Genomic DNA, 15,208 nt, shown 5'->3' with positions numbered 1-15,208 from the left:
GAAGAGAGAAGGCAGCGTCCGCGACACCTCCCTCAACACCCATGTCCCCCCCCCGGTCTGCAATTTGATAACCGGTCATTTCTTTTTTCACTTTCAGGTTGAGGGCAGCGTGATCGTCCTTTGCCTAGAGCGGCAGTTAAGCTTGCTCAGGCCCTGACCACAATGTGACGTACGACTGCAGTTTTCCCCACCCACAGAATAGGTTGACAGATTCCATGGTTCTATAATAACATGTATACACACGTCCACAGACGATTTGCAAAGAAACTGGGATTAAATATTTGTTACAACTCTCTGTGTTTTTTTTTAAATAAATTTTATAATTTTAAAATTAAAATTAATTAATTTTAAACGCGGTAAACGCGCATATGTCTGTGTGGGTTTATGTGTGTACTGCAAACTGCATTTGTGAGACTCATCATTTCAGAAAGGCTTAAATAAACTCCACCACAAATACACAAAATAAACTTACCTGCCATTTTTGTCCCTAGTTACCTTAATTCAGGTTCATCCATGTCTCTCTCTATCACTGACTGCTGTTTATCTGACGTAACGCATGATAAGCAGATATGCACGTGGAAACGGTGGGTGGAGAGAAGCAGCTAATTTGCATTTAAAGCCACAGGCTACAAAAACAGCTATACTATACTCAGATAGCACAATGGGCAGATTTTGGAGGCTATAATAAATTAGCTGATGGGTATTTTGAGCTTTACAGACACATTCTGAAGACACCAAAGGCTTATCTTATATCTTGTAAAAGGGGTAAAAATAAGTGCCCTTAAAATAAAAATAAAAACATTGTGGAGTTTTTTATTAACCATATAGGAATTTTTGTTGGATAAACTCAATGTTTGTGTTCATTTTTTTAGTACTGATTGCAGTTACTCATTTTGAGTTTAATAAGCAAATGTAATTCTTTCAAACTCATTCATTCATTTTCATTTTGGCTTAGTCCCTTTTTTAATCAGGGGTTGCCACAGCGAATGAACCGCAAACTTATCCAGCATATGTTTTACACAGCGGATGCCCTTCCAGCTGCAACCAATCACTAGAAAACATCCACACATTCTCACACAAACTACAGGCAATTTAGCCTACTCAATTCCCCTATACCGCATGTTTTTGGAACTTGCAGGGGAAACCAGAGGAAACCCACAGAAACACAGGGAGAAATGTCAACTGACTCTGCGAGGCTCGAAACAACAACCTTCTTGCTGTGAGGCAATTGTGCAACCCACCGCGCCATCGTGCTGCCCTTAATTCAAACTAAACATTATAAATTGGCTTTGGATTAAGAGGAAGTAATTATGTATATTTCAGTTGCGAAATGAAAGTCTAAAGCCATTATTAATGTGAAATAACAGATATTTGGCTAAAAAAAAATAAACATTAAAAAAAATGGGGTGGCGCAGTAGGTAGTGCTGTCACCTCACAGCCTCGGCAGGGTCAGTTGGCGTTTCTGTGTGGAGTCTGCATGTTCTCCCTGCGTATGCCTGGGTTTCCTCCAGGTGCTCCGGTTTCCCCCACAGGCCAAAGACATGCGGTACAGGTGAATAGGGTAGGCTAAATTGTCTGTAGTTTATGAGTGTGTATGGAAGTTTCCCAGAGATGGGTTGCGAATGGAAGGGCATTGCTGCGTAAAACATGTACTGGATAAGTTGGTGGTTCTTTCTGTTGTGGTGACGCCTGATTATTACAGGGACTAATCCGAAAAGAAAATGAATGAATAAAAAATGAACGGGAGAGTCTAAAGCTAAACAATATATTAAAGATTAAGTCAAGGTCATAATAGACTGAATGACATTAGTCTGAAAAAATAAACAAATAAAAAACAAAGAATGTTAAACAAAGATAGAGCATTTATTGTTTGCATGCATTCAGCCTAAATACCCATGAAATCAGACACAAATGGCATGAAATGGAAGCAGAAACATTTAGAAGATGAACGAAGAATGTAAAAAGAAATGTACTATTAGAAATGTATTATATAGATAAACTGTGTTTTGCCAAATTCCTCCACACACTTTATAGAAAGAAGCTCAAACAACACCTTCCAGGAAGTGTTTGGAAACACTAGAACATGACATGACATACATACATCAAATATTTACTCACTGAAATAGCCGTCAGAGGGATCTCGACTCAAATGTTTTTACAGTTTTAAAGGTGCAGAAAAGAGAAAACATCACCTCGCGCTGTTGTCAGAGCGCTTGGTTTTTCATTATGGCCTATATTTTATTGGCATCTACTTACTTTATACGCAAAACAATGATAAAAATAACGCTTTATTTTTATTTCATAACTCATATATCATGTTCCTCCAAGCCAGCTGTCTGTTAAACAGTTCTACTAGTTCCTGGGATCATGGAGACAAACGCCCTGTCCTCGAGGACTGTCGGGTCGCGCGCGGCACTGCATGCTCTTCTCGCAATCGCAGCGGTCCAGTCTCCGGCGGAATTTGGCGCGTCCCCGCAGCAGGCACACCTCACCGAGGGCGGGAACGCGCTGACATCTCCTTTCAGTCAAGTAGAGCGCGCAGCACAGACCCTCTTCACAGTCCCGCGAGCGCACACAAGGGGACATCTCAGGTACTGCAGCAGACAAATGTCACGAGAATCAGCAGGAGATAGTTCACCCCAAACAATGAAAATAGGGTATCCGCAGAAGGACTTTACTTTTTAGTAATTCAGTTAAAGCGCTTCCAGTGAAATGTATGCTGTTATAAAATCACTGTTTTCTTTAAAAATCAATGATCTTCGCTGTCTGACTGATAAAGTGGGTCTCAGAATTTAGAAGTAGCACTACATTAATCCATTGTTTGATACCACATTTTTAAAATATCAAAAAATTATTTTACCACAGTATTTTCAATGGAGGTTCTGCGCTCGTCTGCTGCTCCTGACAAAGTTTTTTTTAACTCACTTGAACAACTTTAATGAATGCTTAAGTCTATTTAACTGATTATATTTTAATCACATTAGATAATAGTCACATTAACCTTTCACCAGAAGTTTATCGGTAGGGGAAAAACACAAGCTTCTGTCATTTACTTCTCTTTCACTTGTTCCAAACCTGCAAACATCGACTTCCATAGTATCTCTTCCCTACTATAGATAATGATGGTTAACGGCTTTTCAGCTTTTTCAAAATATCTTCTGTGGTGTTCAACTGAAGAAAGAAACCCTTAAAGGTTTGTAATCACACAAGGGTAAGTAAATAGTGAGTGATATTTCATTTTCGGTTAAACTTTATTTTTGATTACTGTGAGCAGCATGAACTTCTAGTATCCTAGGCTGCGTCCAAAATCGCCTTCAACTCAGGTAGGTACCACATTTGAATTTACTACATGACTGTTAGAATAGTACTTGCTCTTTAGTAAGAATGTGAGTAGTATGAATTTAACCCAGACATACTACATCCACCACTTGTCATCATCACATGACCACTGTCAGTTGCGTTCCTTCACTTTCATTCGTAAATTCTCTAGCATGGCATCAGATGACAGCAGTGTCCATTGAATGCACACTTCAGAATCTCACCAGCAGTCATTGGGGTACTTATCACCAGAGTTGGGTGTAACTTGTATCACAGTAACTGTATTCTAATTACATTTTTGGGAAACACAGCAATGTAACGAATTACATTTTATATTTGTGAGGATTGATTACAGAACCGAAAGTCAGTGTAATTGTTACTTAAGTTACATAAATAGAATTTAGATTTTTTTTTTGCTTTTTTTAAAAATCACATTTTCAGTTTTAACGTCAGTTAATAGGCTTTTAAATTAGCATTCGCTTTAAGTTGCTGGAAAATGCTGGAAAATATCTTTTGACCAAAGTGCTTCTTCATGTAGAAATGCAGACTTCATTGAGCGTAAAAAACAAGTCTCTAAAGAACTTTCGACTACTTTAACTAAAAAACTGAACTGAAAACAAAGAAGGTCAATGTGCTTCAGGATTGGCCAGCCACTCACCAGACATGAACATTATTGAGCATGTCTGGGATAAGATGAAGGAGGAGGTATTGAAGATGAATCCAAAGAATCTTGATGAATTCTGGGAGTCCTGCAAGAACACTTTCTTTGCCATTCCAGATGACTTTATTAATAAGTTATTTGAGTGATTGCAGAGATGTTTGGATGCAATCCTTTGAGCTCATGGGAGTCACACACAATATTAATTCTTTTTCACCATGACTTTATATTCTATACTGTACATTATTTCTGTTAAGTGACAAGACTTTTGTTTAAGCAAAGTCAGACCTTACTGTTAAATAATTAAAAATCAAGCCATGATCATATTTTATTTTGGTTAAATTAGCATAATCTTTAGGCGAGATAGCGATGGTTTGTCCTGTAGACTCTAGAGAAAAGAAAATAACTTAAAGGGGCTAATAATTTTGACCCTAAAATGAATTTTTTTTAAAAAATTCAATTGCTTTTAATCTAGCAGAAATTAAAAAAAAAAAAAAGACTTTTTCCAGAAAGAGCTGCAGTTTATTTTGTATTTTTTAAATAGGATTTAAAGGGTCACGAAACACTTAAGACATTTTTCGAGCTGTTGACAGTCATACATGTGTCCCACACTGCTAAAAACATTAGGACACATGTATTACACTAAAAAGTGAAAATTGGTTGTTTTTGCATTATTTCGAGCAAATTTGTACTTCCGGTATGAAACTAATTTTTGTAGCTGTGTCATGGAGATTAGATACTTGCGTGTATTCCAGCGTGTAGACTGGACGTCTGTACCTTTGAGTACCGTAATACGTCTCTGAGTGTGTTGCATTGATTCATGAGTATTACTTGGTTCAAACCAATCAGCGCGCTCTATTATGTATGCGCTGCAACTTCATTAATATGCATGCTAGCATCGAAGACTACTTGAAACAGTGTTCAGACAGCAGAGAGACGCCATGTTGTGTTGCCAAAAGAAGTGGGAAAAGAAAAGGAATTGGATGGAGATACGGGTCATTTTTTCTCTTATACAACGTTTCGGTATCAAACATTACACCGTCATTGAACAACAGTCTCTGTCTTTCTCCCCTGCCTGTGTGTTTGTTTATCCTCTGTGAAAATCAGCACGTGCCCAAAAGGGAACTCCCATTATTAATCAAATCCTTCCCCTTTTCCCTCCGACACTCCCACCACAAAAGAGCTAGACACACCCACTTTCCTGACTTTTTCCAAACTAGAGGTGTAAAAACACCCTGCTGAAACAGGGGGTTTCATGGCCCTTTAAAGTGAGACCAAAGTAATTAGTAATCTGATTACTTTTTACATATAGTAATTAGTAATGTAATCAAATGACAATTTTTCCACTAGTAATCAGTAACTTGTAATCTCTTACCTTTTTAAGTAACTTACCCAACACTGCTTCTCACATACTGTTTTTCCAATACTATGAATTCGGACATACTACTCGGCTCACAGTTTTTAATGTTCATGGAAGTGTGTGATTTCAGACACAGCCCTAGTCTTTGTTGTTGTTTTTGGTTAACTAGCACAGTTTATGTATTTTTATAGCACTTAATAATTTTTGCTTTTGTATTATTAGTTTTCAGGAATATTTTTACTCTTTCAGTTATTTAAATTTGACACCACTACATTCTGAAACATAACACCCACTCACCATTTTAAGTTACTTAGCCTACTTTGTTTCAGTATGGGCTGTGGTTCTAAAATTAGAAGATCTGTTTATTCATTAAATAATTAATGATGTGACAGTCCAGTCAAACAGGCAAAAAGCTGGGAGGCAGGTCTATCTTTTTTGTACCGTTAAACATTTTATTAAACAAATATATGTTTAAAATTACAATTCCAATTTCACTTACATTTTAATATGTTAAGATATAATCATGCCCTTTGAAAGATAATAGATTTTAATAATGATTTGACATTTTAAGCTTTGATCTTAAGGTAGCGCAAATGAATATGAGTGATATTTCTAAAAAAAATTAACATTCAATAAAAAAAAGCTTTTTAGGAAGTTTAGGAATGAAAATGGTTTCAACCCTTAAATTTTTTACATGTTTATAATATGTCATCTATATTATTTACAGCACAACTTATCCAGCACATTTTTACGCAGTGGATGACCTTCCACCTATCTCTGGGGATCATTCACACACACACTCATACACTACGGACAATTTAGCCTACCCAATTCACCTGTACCGCATGTCTTGGACTGTGGGGGAAACCGGAGCCCCCGGAGGAAACCCAGGCGAACGCAGGGAGAACATGCAAACTCCACACAGAAACGCCAACTGACCCAGCCGAGGCTCGAACCTGCAACCCAACGACCTTCTTGCTGTGAGGCGACAGCACTACTACGCCACTTTCGTCGCCTGCTGTATTTATAACATAGTAATTGTAGTATATTGTGTGCCAGATGGGACTCGCATATCAGAAATGTTTGTATTTTGTGTTGGCCACTCTTTGTAAAAACCTTTGTTACTTTTTGCTTGGTCATCTTTTTCTAATGAGTCTCCTGTTTCCGTTCTGCAGACTAATTCAGTAAACAGAAACAAAGAAGAAATGCCCGCATGTGATTATAGTTTTTCCTTATCACAAATACAATAGTAATCTGGTAGAGTTTGCATTGCTTTGGCCTTTTTCGAGGTTAATTATTTCATTTCGCAGTATTTCTCATTCGCAATCGGGATATGTCTTTAGACTGATGGCATTTCATGCAGTTCAACTTTATAATGCTAAAATGTGAGCAAAATTACCTGTTTTATCATCACTTTAGATATTACGCTAGAGAATATTCCAAATAGTAGCTCCAAAGTGATGTTGGTGAATTAGTAACAGCTTCAGCTGCGGATGTAAGAAAATGGCAGAAGAAAGTAGTTCCTCATACAAAAGGGTTTTGAGACTCTCCGTGTTTGATTTTCTTTTTTAAATCCCGATTATGGCGTCAAACTGTTGTATAAATGCAATATCACACTCGTAGCAGTGCGGTGTGGCTGTATATTGTCACCAGTTGGACACTACCGCGCACGTCTTACACCAGTGCCGATAAACAGCCCTATCCCACTGCTACTGTGTGATATTGCTCAAATATATATATATATATATATATATATATATATATATATATATATATATATATATATATATATATATATATATATATATATATATATAAGTTTTACATATATCATGCTAGTGCAAAAATCTAACTCCTGATTCCTCAACATTGTCTGTTTATAAACATAGCTATGCCTATAAAATTTATGCAAACTATACTGTAATAGATATCCTGTTTTTGACAGGTTAAAAACTTAACTTAAAACATAGTTAATGTAATCAATAATATGCTACACTTGCCAGCACAAGAACTATTACGAACAGTCTATAATATATTAATACATGACTTAAAATGAAATTCAATTAAATACTTAGGTACATTAAAGACTTCCCTCACCTTTTTTATTTCCCCGGCCATCCAGCTGAATCTTTGTCTTCATCGAATTATGAGGTTTCTTGGAGCCTTTGCATCCGGTTGCCTTTTGAAAGACATTTTTTATTCATTTGATCCATTGGCAATATTAAAAACTTTTTATATTGTATGATTTTAAGGACCCAACGATGCATAACTTAGATTATAGATTAGATTACATAAATAGATTTAAGGAAATGTCTTACTTGTCCAGTGGTGCAGTCTTGCCCAGGAGGCAAAGCTTCTCTAATTTCCTGGATAGCCGAGCTTCTTCTAACATAATTATGAGAGTTTGCAACTGTGTCACTCCGTAAGTGCAGCACTGACTAGAAAAGATTATTGAACTCATGTCATAGTCATAACAACAATATATTTCATTTTTAGAGATAAAAATCATGTCATAAAAATCTAATCAATTACTCGTTGTCAGAATAACGCATATATGTATTCTTTGCATGTCTATTAGTCTAGCATAATTTGTTTTAGGAATATATAAATTCTTACCTCTTGAGAGATGGTCATTTCTCTGGAGGAGCGGATAATGTTTGAATCCAGACACCGTACCACAGAAATAACAAACAACCAAAACAAAACAATAAATATCTGCATTTTTGCATGCAAACTGTCCAAACCGCAATGAGACCGAGAGCAAGAGCGAGATGGTGAGGTTTAGTGTGGAAGAGCAACCTGCCCCGTGTTTTAATGGACCTGTGGCAATTATCCAAATGAAACATGCGGGCGGGGAAAGAAGAAAAGGAAGGATGGGTCTTTCATTAGTGGTTACTTTCTGAGCGCTTCAATGTTTACAGTCTCAGCTCATGTAGGAAGTGTGTAGTGCAGTGCAATGGTAATTAAGCCAAATTATGGCCTATATACATAATAAACATGAAAGCTTGGATGTACCTTTCATGGCACATAAATCCACATTGACCCTCTACACGTGTAGCACCTTTGAAACTTGTTATGATGAAAAATATGACATCCTTTAAATGACAGCCATCAGTTAACCGCATCAGTAGACTCGGATGTGAGGTGCTTCCTGAAATGGAACGGGTGATTATCTACACCTTAAACGGTGGCTTAGGAGGGGGGAAACTCAAAATCCACTATTCTCACCAGGCTAGGAAGCATAATAAGGGACATTCTAAAACGCTTAACATGAAAAAAAGCTTAACATGGCTTAATGTACCTAAACATCAACCAGAGAAACACAAATTTCTGTCAAACTTTGCTTGTAACTAACCCCAACTACTGTAAAAAGAACGAGTCCCAATTCCATAGGTAAAGTGTAAAACGTAACATCAAGCGTTTCCCCCCAATTGAACTCTATTATAAGGGAAAAAATTAACAATCCTTAAAGTACCTTAACAACAAACTAATTTAATTTACCTCGATTGTTAAAAGTTTGTTCAAAGTGTATTTTAAAGGCTTGGTTGAGTTTATAAGATGCAAAGCAATGTGTGCTCATGCTTCATTTATAGAAACTGACATTGTTTTTTTATTTACCCTACTTTGATTATATACAGCCACTCAGCTAACATGAGGGTTGTGTCATTGACTATCATATTTCCTAGTCCCTCAGATAGGCCCGCTCTTAAAAGGCTCTGATTGGTCAGCTGTCACAGTGGTCCCCAAACTTTTTGCTGTGTGTGCCCCTTTCTAAGACTTGACACCTGTCAAGCACCCCTTTTTCCGATTAAACTCCACATTTTAAACCACAGTAACTAAATACACATTTTCTAATAAAATATGTGAATTTAATGGACAGGCTTTTATGAAGTTGACATTTTTCACAGCATCATTAGGTACAGACAAAAGTTCATCTGGCATGTTTTTTATCACTAGAGCTTTTTGGTGGATGCTGCAGTGTACCCAGGAAATTGATGGCGCAAATTTTCAGATGAAAGCTACTGCTCCTTTGTGCCTCCTTTTTTCCCCTCTGCAGTTCCTCCAACTTACAGGCATGTCATGTAAGTGTTTGTGTCTTGTTTGTAAGTGCCGGACCATATATGAGGGCTTAAGACTGCTATTAATTAAAACCTCACCACAGACTACACATTGCGGATTTCGATTTTCTGCATCTCCAATCCATGTAAACCCGAAACCAGAGTAACTGTTGCTATATCTGCGTTTCTTGATATTTTTTCACTCTCTAGCGTAGGCCTAATTCTCTTCATTAGTACATCTCTTCTGGATTCCTGTTTCCGCTAGCACCTCTTCATTATCCTCTAAGTCCATATATTTCATCTCTGTAGCACATCTCCATAAAAGAGGCAGATAAAGATGGTTCATCCCTACTGTCACTTGAATTCTTAAAAGTCCAAGTTTTTAACCAGTCGTCCATTTTGATGAATATAGAAAAAAATAGCAAAAAATAAAAGATAAATGTACTATCACTTAGCGCCTAAAGACCCGTGCACTGTGGGACGCTTTTTGCTTGCGTTTAAAGGGGGTCAGTGTGATCGTGCACACCAACACGCAAAATGGCAGGCGTAAAAGCGTCATTTTTTTGTTTAGATGCGCCATGTTAAAATCTTTTCCACCAATCAGGCTGGCACTATTGTTCACGTGCATGGAGCTGCTCAAGTTACAGCTAACAGCACTTGGAGGCGCTCAAGCGCAAAACTGTCAATGCCAGCGCACATTGAAGAAGATGCCCAGAGGCAATATGAATGTGAAGTTGCTTATTGCACTGGTAAATAATAATAATTTCTTCATCGCTAGAGCTGGGGTCCGTTCTTCGTACGTGGATTACTCAGTTAGCTGGATTTGGATATTGACGATTTGACACGATCCAGGATCGTTTCGTTCTTCAAAGCTGATCCGAGAGTTGTTGTCATGGCAACAGATCTGCTAGGTCAAACCTGATAGGGAGCAGGTTCAAATCATATAAACAGGATTAGATCGGCTCAGTTCAAGCAAAGATAATACAGAAAGTATGTTCCGAATTCTGATATTTTCTTACAGTAAAAGTTATATACACTTGGGAAAATAGTAGTTTTTAACTATATATATAAAGTTATAGTCATTAATAAAATAAATAAAGTTTTACATATTAATAAAACGTATGCAATCTGCACCCTCGAAATGAAAATACAAAGACTGCCACCTGGTGGTGCACAGAGAAAACTTATTGATATGAACTTTTTAGATCGCTTTAGTACAAATTGTGTATAATAGAAATGCACAATATGTGACTTTTTTTAAAAGCAATAATACATTTATGCAGTCATAAACATGTTTTGATAGTTAATATGCCGGTGATTTGATGCTTCACAAAAGTTTCAGACGCCTTTACCAATATCAAAATGTTTTTGTAAACAACCAGTTATTCTTTACACCGATTAAAAAAACGGCTTCTATAATAAAGAAAATCTTTTCTAAATGTAGAACTAAATACATTGATATGCATTGAAATACATGATGAATACTCTTGTCTTGACAAATGAAAGTGTAAAGCCTGCAGCTCACAACAAATGTGAAGTTACTGCGTGTCATATTTAACAAGCCGTTTACTGCTAATTTGATGTAATTTTGCTCACATGGATAATTGAATATTAATCAGATGATGTCATTACGCTGCTGTGCCGTCAGCCAATCGTTGCATTGCTGATCATGATTTCGAGGATGGATAGATCTGTCCTTAACAACACACGCAGCGATCTCAGATCAGTTCATCCAGACATTCTAATCTGATTCGCGAACTTGTTTGGAGAACCAAATTAGCGAGAGATCAGTTATCAAGATTAAAAGATCCAGGATCTGCCAAATCATCTTAGATCATTTAAGCGAGGTACGAAGAACGGACCCCTGGAGCTGCTGCTTGAACCATCCATAACAACATACGTATCAACTTTGTCTTCTTCTTTTGTGTTAAAAGCGGGTGTCAGAAGCTTAAAGTTGTGTAGCGCCATCTAACGTCAAGGAGTGATTTTGCATACTCTTCTGCATGACGGCAGTGAAAATTGCTTGGGTTTGAATCCGAAAAAACATCTTGAAAAACACTGACGATGAATGCAAACGAAAGTGCCCCGGTGTGTATGAGCCTTAAAGGGACACCCCCCAATTTCGGTTAAAGTCTACTTCAGGATTTTTTCAAAAGATGCATGATTAATGGGCGTGGAGCTCCGCGAGCATCGGGCAGGAGTGGGCGTGGCCAGCAGGGGAGAACGTGAGCGAACAACTGTTAATGTCAGTTAGCTCACAAAATGAGACAAACCGTGAGGAGACGCATGAGTTTATAGTTTACAAAGTTAAAATGCAAAGAAATGAACAGTGATTTAATGCCCTGCTACATTTGTTATTCGTAATTTTATATACACATAAACGCAATTTATATCATTGTGGTTATATATATTAATAATTCTCTAGATCATTATTAAAATTTTATTTTAAGCACTGATATCGTAGTGGACCACCCCTTTAAGTTGCGTTAAGCCTTTCTTTATTATGGACTTCAATGGGGGAGAAAACACTCAACATTCAACTTTTTCTATGGAATCGGGACTCATTCTTTTTACAGTAGTTAGGGATTTTTCAGAGTTAGCTCAGCAAAGCCTACAGCGAACAAAGTTTCTGGACTACAATAAAATATATCCAGGCTTGTGGGATCACAAGGGTTTCCAGATTCCGGTTACGGGCATTTTACCTCTCGCATACACCCTGTGCAGCGAAGGGGCATGGCCAGAGGCGCTGTAATGTTACAACAGAGAAAACTAAAATGCTGTCTAAATGCTTCTTTTCCACAGAGCTCATTTTGTTTGCGTATTTGGGCTTCTAAAGCATGTGACACAAAAAGAGACGTGCATACAGTTCATTTTAATTATGTTTCAGAGAATTATAAAAAAAATATATATATACCTAGCATTTGACAAAGGAGAACTTCCAGAATCTCTCTAAGTTCAGAGCTGGATTTGGCTAAAAACTCCTCGAAGGAGCAGCTCCAACAAGCAGAAGCTGTGGATTGTGAGCCACAACGTGTATTTTATTTGTTAAAACTGATCTGTGACATGCACAGTGTCTAGCGTTAACGATGTTGTAGTGAGGACATAAATGAGGATGTAAACAACAGGAAATGCTGTTTAGCACAGCTAACAATTTAGCTACAAAACTTTATTTATCAGTCAAATCGCTGTAAACACCCACAATGTTCTCTATTGCTGCGCTGTCTCATATGTGGCCGCTACGTCTCAGATAATTAACTCACAAAAGATATGTTAACGTTTTATATTACTTACACATGCTCATTCCAAATATATGTGAAAGACATGTAACGCATTGAGTTAGGTAAAATGCCTGACTCAGAATCACTGTATATTACAGAAAAAACCTTAATTCAAACATCACAGAAAAATAAAAATAAACATCAGTCCCATACACGTGGTTCGTGTTACATGCGTCTTCATATTGGTCACAGACACGCGTACATAAAATTGCGATTCTTTCTTAAAGAAGAAGCCACACCCTATTTTTACTCGTTACAGACACTTATCAGATTTGATTTTAGAGAGCAGGCATGAGGTTCATTATTTTCATTTTCTGTCTTGGATTAGGGGTCAAACGGATACTGCTAACAGCTACTCTGACTGACACTATTTACACAGCTGAGGCAAAGCGTGTGCTTGTGGAGGCATGACACTTTATTGGTGATGTGGAGCCAATCTGCGAATCACAGCACATTATGTTAGCTGACCAATCAGAGCCTCTTGAGGACGGGCCTTTCGGAGGAACTAGGAAATATGACAGTTGTTTTCATGTTAGCATGAGTAGCTGTAAATAATCAAAATAGGATATATAAAAAAATGACTTTCTACAAATGAAGCATGAGCACACATTGCTTTGCAGCTTTTAAACACAAACAGGCCTTAAAATTACACTCTGGACCACCCCTTTAAAGTGTGACAACATGGAAAAAAACAGAAATCAGTAAAGTTGATTTATATAGTACATTTCATACACAATGGTAATGCAAAGAGCTTTACATAAACAAGAATTAAAGAAACATAAAATACAAGTATAATAAGTAAAAATACTTACTCCCAGGGCCGTTGGTTGAAGTTGATATTTAGCCTCACCATGTTGGTGTTTCGTAACATCTCATTTTTACAAGGTGGGTCATTAGCCCAATGCTCAACCCTCCACCTGGAGGACCAGGACATACACTACAGACAATTTAGCTAACCCAAATCACCCATAGCACATGTCTTTGGACTTGTTGGGGAAACCGGAGCACCCGGAGGAAATCCACGCCAACACGGGAAGAACATGCCAATTCCACACAGAAATGCCAGCTGACCCAGCTGGGGCTTGAACCAGTGACCATATTGCTTTAAATTGTTTTTAAAAATGGCATGAAAGAAAAAAAAGAAAAGAAAGACATGTCAGACATAGCATGGTACTCATTCAGCAAAGGCACAGCTAAACATGGTTTTTAAGTAGGACTGAAACTTTGGTAACACTTTATTTTGATTGTCCATTTGAGTAATAGTCACTTGTCTGCTTAATATCTGTTGATACTGCTACATCAGCAGACATTTAACTGACTTTAACGCCTGTTTCACACCGCAAGCGTCAGCGGCGCGTGAGCAGAGCGTGAGCAGCGCGTGTGTTTTCGGCGTCCATGTTAACAGATTAGAGCTTTCATACCGCACGCAGCAGCAGCGCGTCAGAGCGAGGCGTGAGCGTCGCCGAAGCAGCAGTGCAGCGATAGTTTCGGCGCTGGGTCTATTTTTGACGCGCTGCTCACGCTCAATTAAAGTGACAGTGCATTGAGAATGACCAAAACACATTGAATGACAGTAAAAACTAGCAATTTTACCCAATAAATGCGTTAATAATGTCAAATGGTTTATATATAGTCATTCAAATTCACTTAAAACGATTAAAAACGGCAACAAACATTTATTTAGGCCCGAACTACAAAACCAAATGTAAAACTATTTTACTATCAGTTTTGCTTAAGTTGCACACTAGTTGTAGGAGAGGGGAAATGGAATATTTACGGGAGTTGTAGTCCATAGCGAAGTGTATTGTGGGTAGTGTAGTTCGACACGCATGCTGGATTATGTGAGCTCGCTGTGTTCTGTGCAGCTGAGCAGAGGAAGAAAGTTTTAATCGGCTTTGTTTTATGTTCCTACCGGGTTATTCCTACCGGGAGCTGTTTGCTCTGTGAATCTGACAACACGAAAATAAGTAAAAGAATGGCATGCATTGGTTACTTTTGTCCGTCTCATCATCTGCACGAGCATACATTAACGAGCTGTTATTCTGCCGCTGGACAGCACTGAAGCGGAGAAAGTAATACTAGTTTGATCATGTATAAATATCATTATAACTATATAGTATAAATATTATTATAACTAGGTCTACAGCAACCTGATAATAAAAAACAAATGACATGATATCACAGGCGATTGTCCTATGACTGTAGACACTTCTCAGCATACAGTACTATTTGATCTATAAAATGTGTAAAATAAATATTTGCAGGTTAAAGAAACAGCATAGGAGGGGCTTTGGTGCAGATGAAAAGTTTAAAAAGTGTATTTGTATATAGAGAGACATGGGTAACTAGATAGAATAGACAGAGATAGGTTGATCTCTGCAGCAGCTGCCGAAGAGCTGCGCGCTGCAGACGCAGCTGGTGTGAAAGGCAAACGCCTGCGTGCTGCTACTGCTCGACATACGCGCTGCTCACGCTCTGCTCACGCGCCGCTGACGCTTGCGGTGTGAAACAGGCGTAAGACACTTTGCAAGTTCAT

The 15,208-nt window shown here is 37.8% G+C and overlaps 1 protein-coding gene across 3 annotated transcripts; it reads right to left on the bottom strand.

The window, feature by feature from the left end:
• Positions 1-1,842: 1,842 nt before the first annotated feature.
• LOC137496305 (uncharacterized) lies at positions 1,843-13,616 on the bottom strand. 3 transcript variants are annotated; one of them, XM_087265507.1, is made up of 6 exons: positions 13,485-13,616; positions 8,352-8,487; positions 7,953-7,974; positions 7,655-7,774; positions 7,434-7,515; positions 1,843-2,594 (listed from the first exon to the last, which is right to left on the bottom strand). In XM_087265507.1, the coding sequence occupies exons 2-6, from the start codon at positions 8,459-8,461 to the stop codon at positions 2,353-2,355; spliced, it is 576 nt and encodes a 191-aa protein (XP_087121633.1). In that variant the 5' UTR covers positions 8,462-8,487; positions 13,485-13,616; the 3' UTR covers positions 1,843-2,352. The 3 variants fall into 3 exon arrangements, with proteins under 3 accessions (XP_087121633.1, XP_087121634.1, XP_087121632.1); XM_087265508.1 differs by lacking the exon at positions 13,485-13,616 and having other exon boundaries at positions 7,953-8,156; positions 8,352-8,731; XM_087265506.2 differs by lacking the exons at positions 8,352-8,487; positions 13,485-13,616 and having other exon boundaries at positions 7,953-8,183.
• Between the last annotated feature and the right edge of the window lie 1,592 nt (positions 13,617-15,208).

This window comes from Danio rerio, chromosome 8, assembly GCF_052040795.2.
Source record: "Danio rerio strain M-AB ecotype USA chromosome 8, GRCz13ab, whole genome shotgun sequence".
Lineage (NCBI taxonomy): Eukaryota > Metazoa > Chordata > Actinopteri > Cypriniformes > Danionidae > Danio > Danio rerio.
Note: the sequence above shows the minus strand (reverse complement) of the source record. Positions and strands in the feature narration are given on the sequence as shown.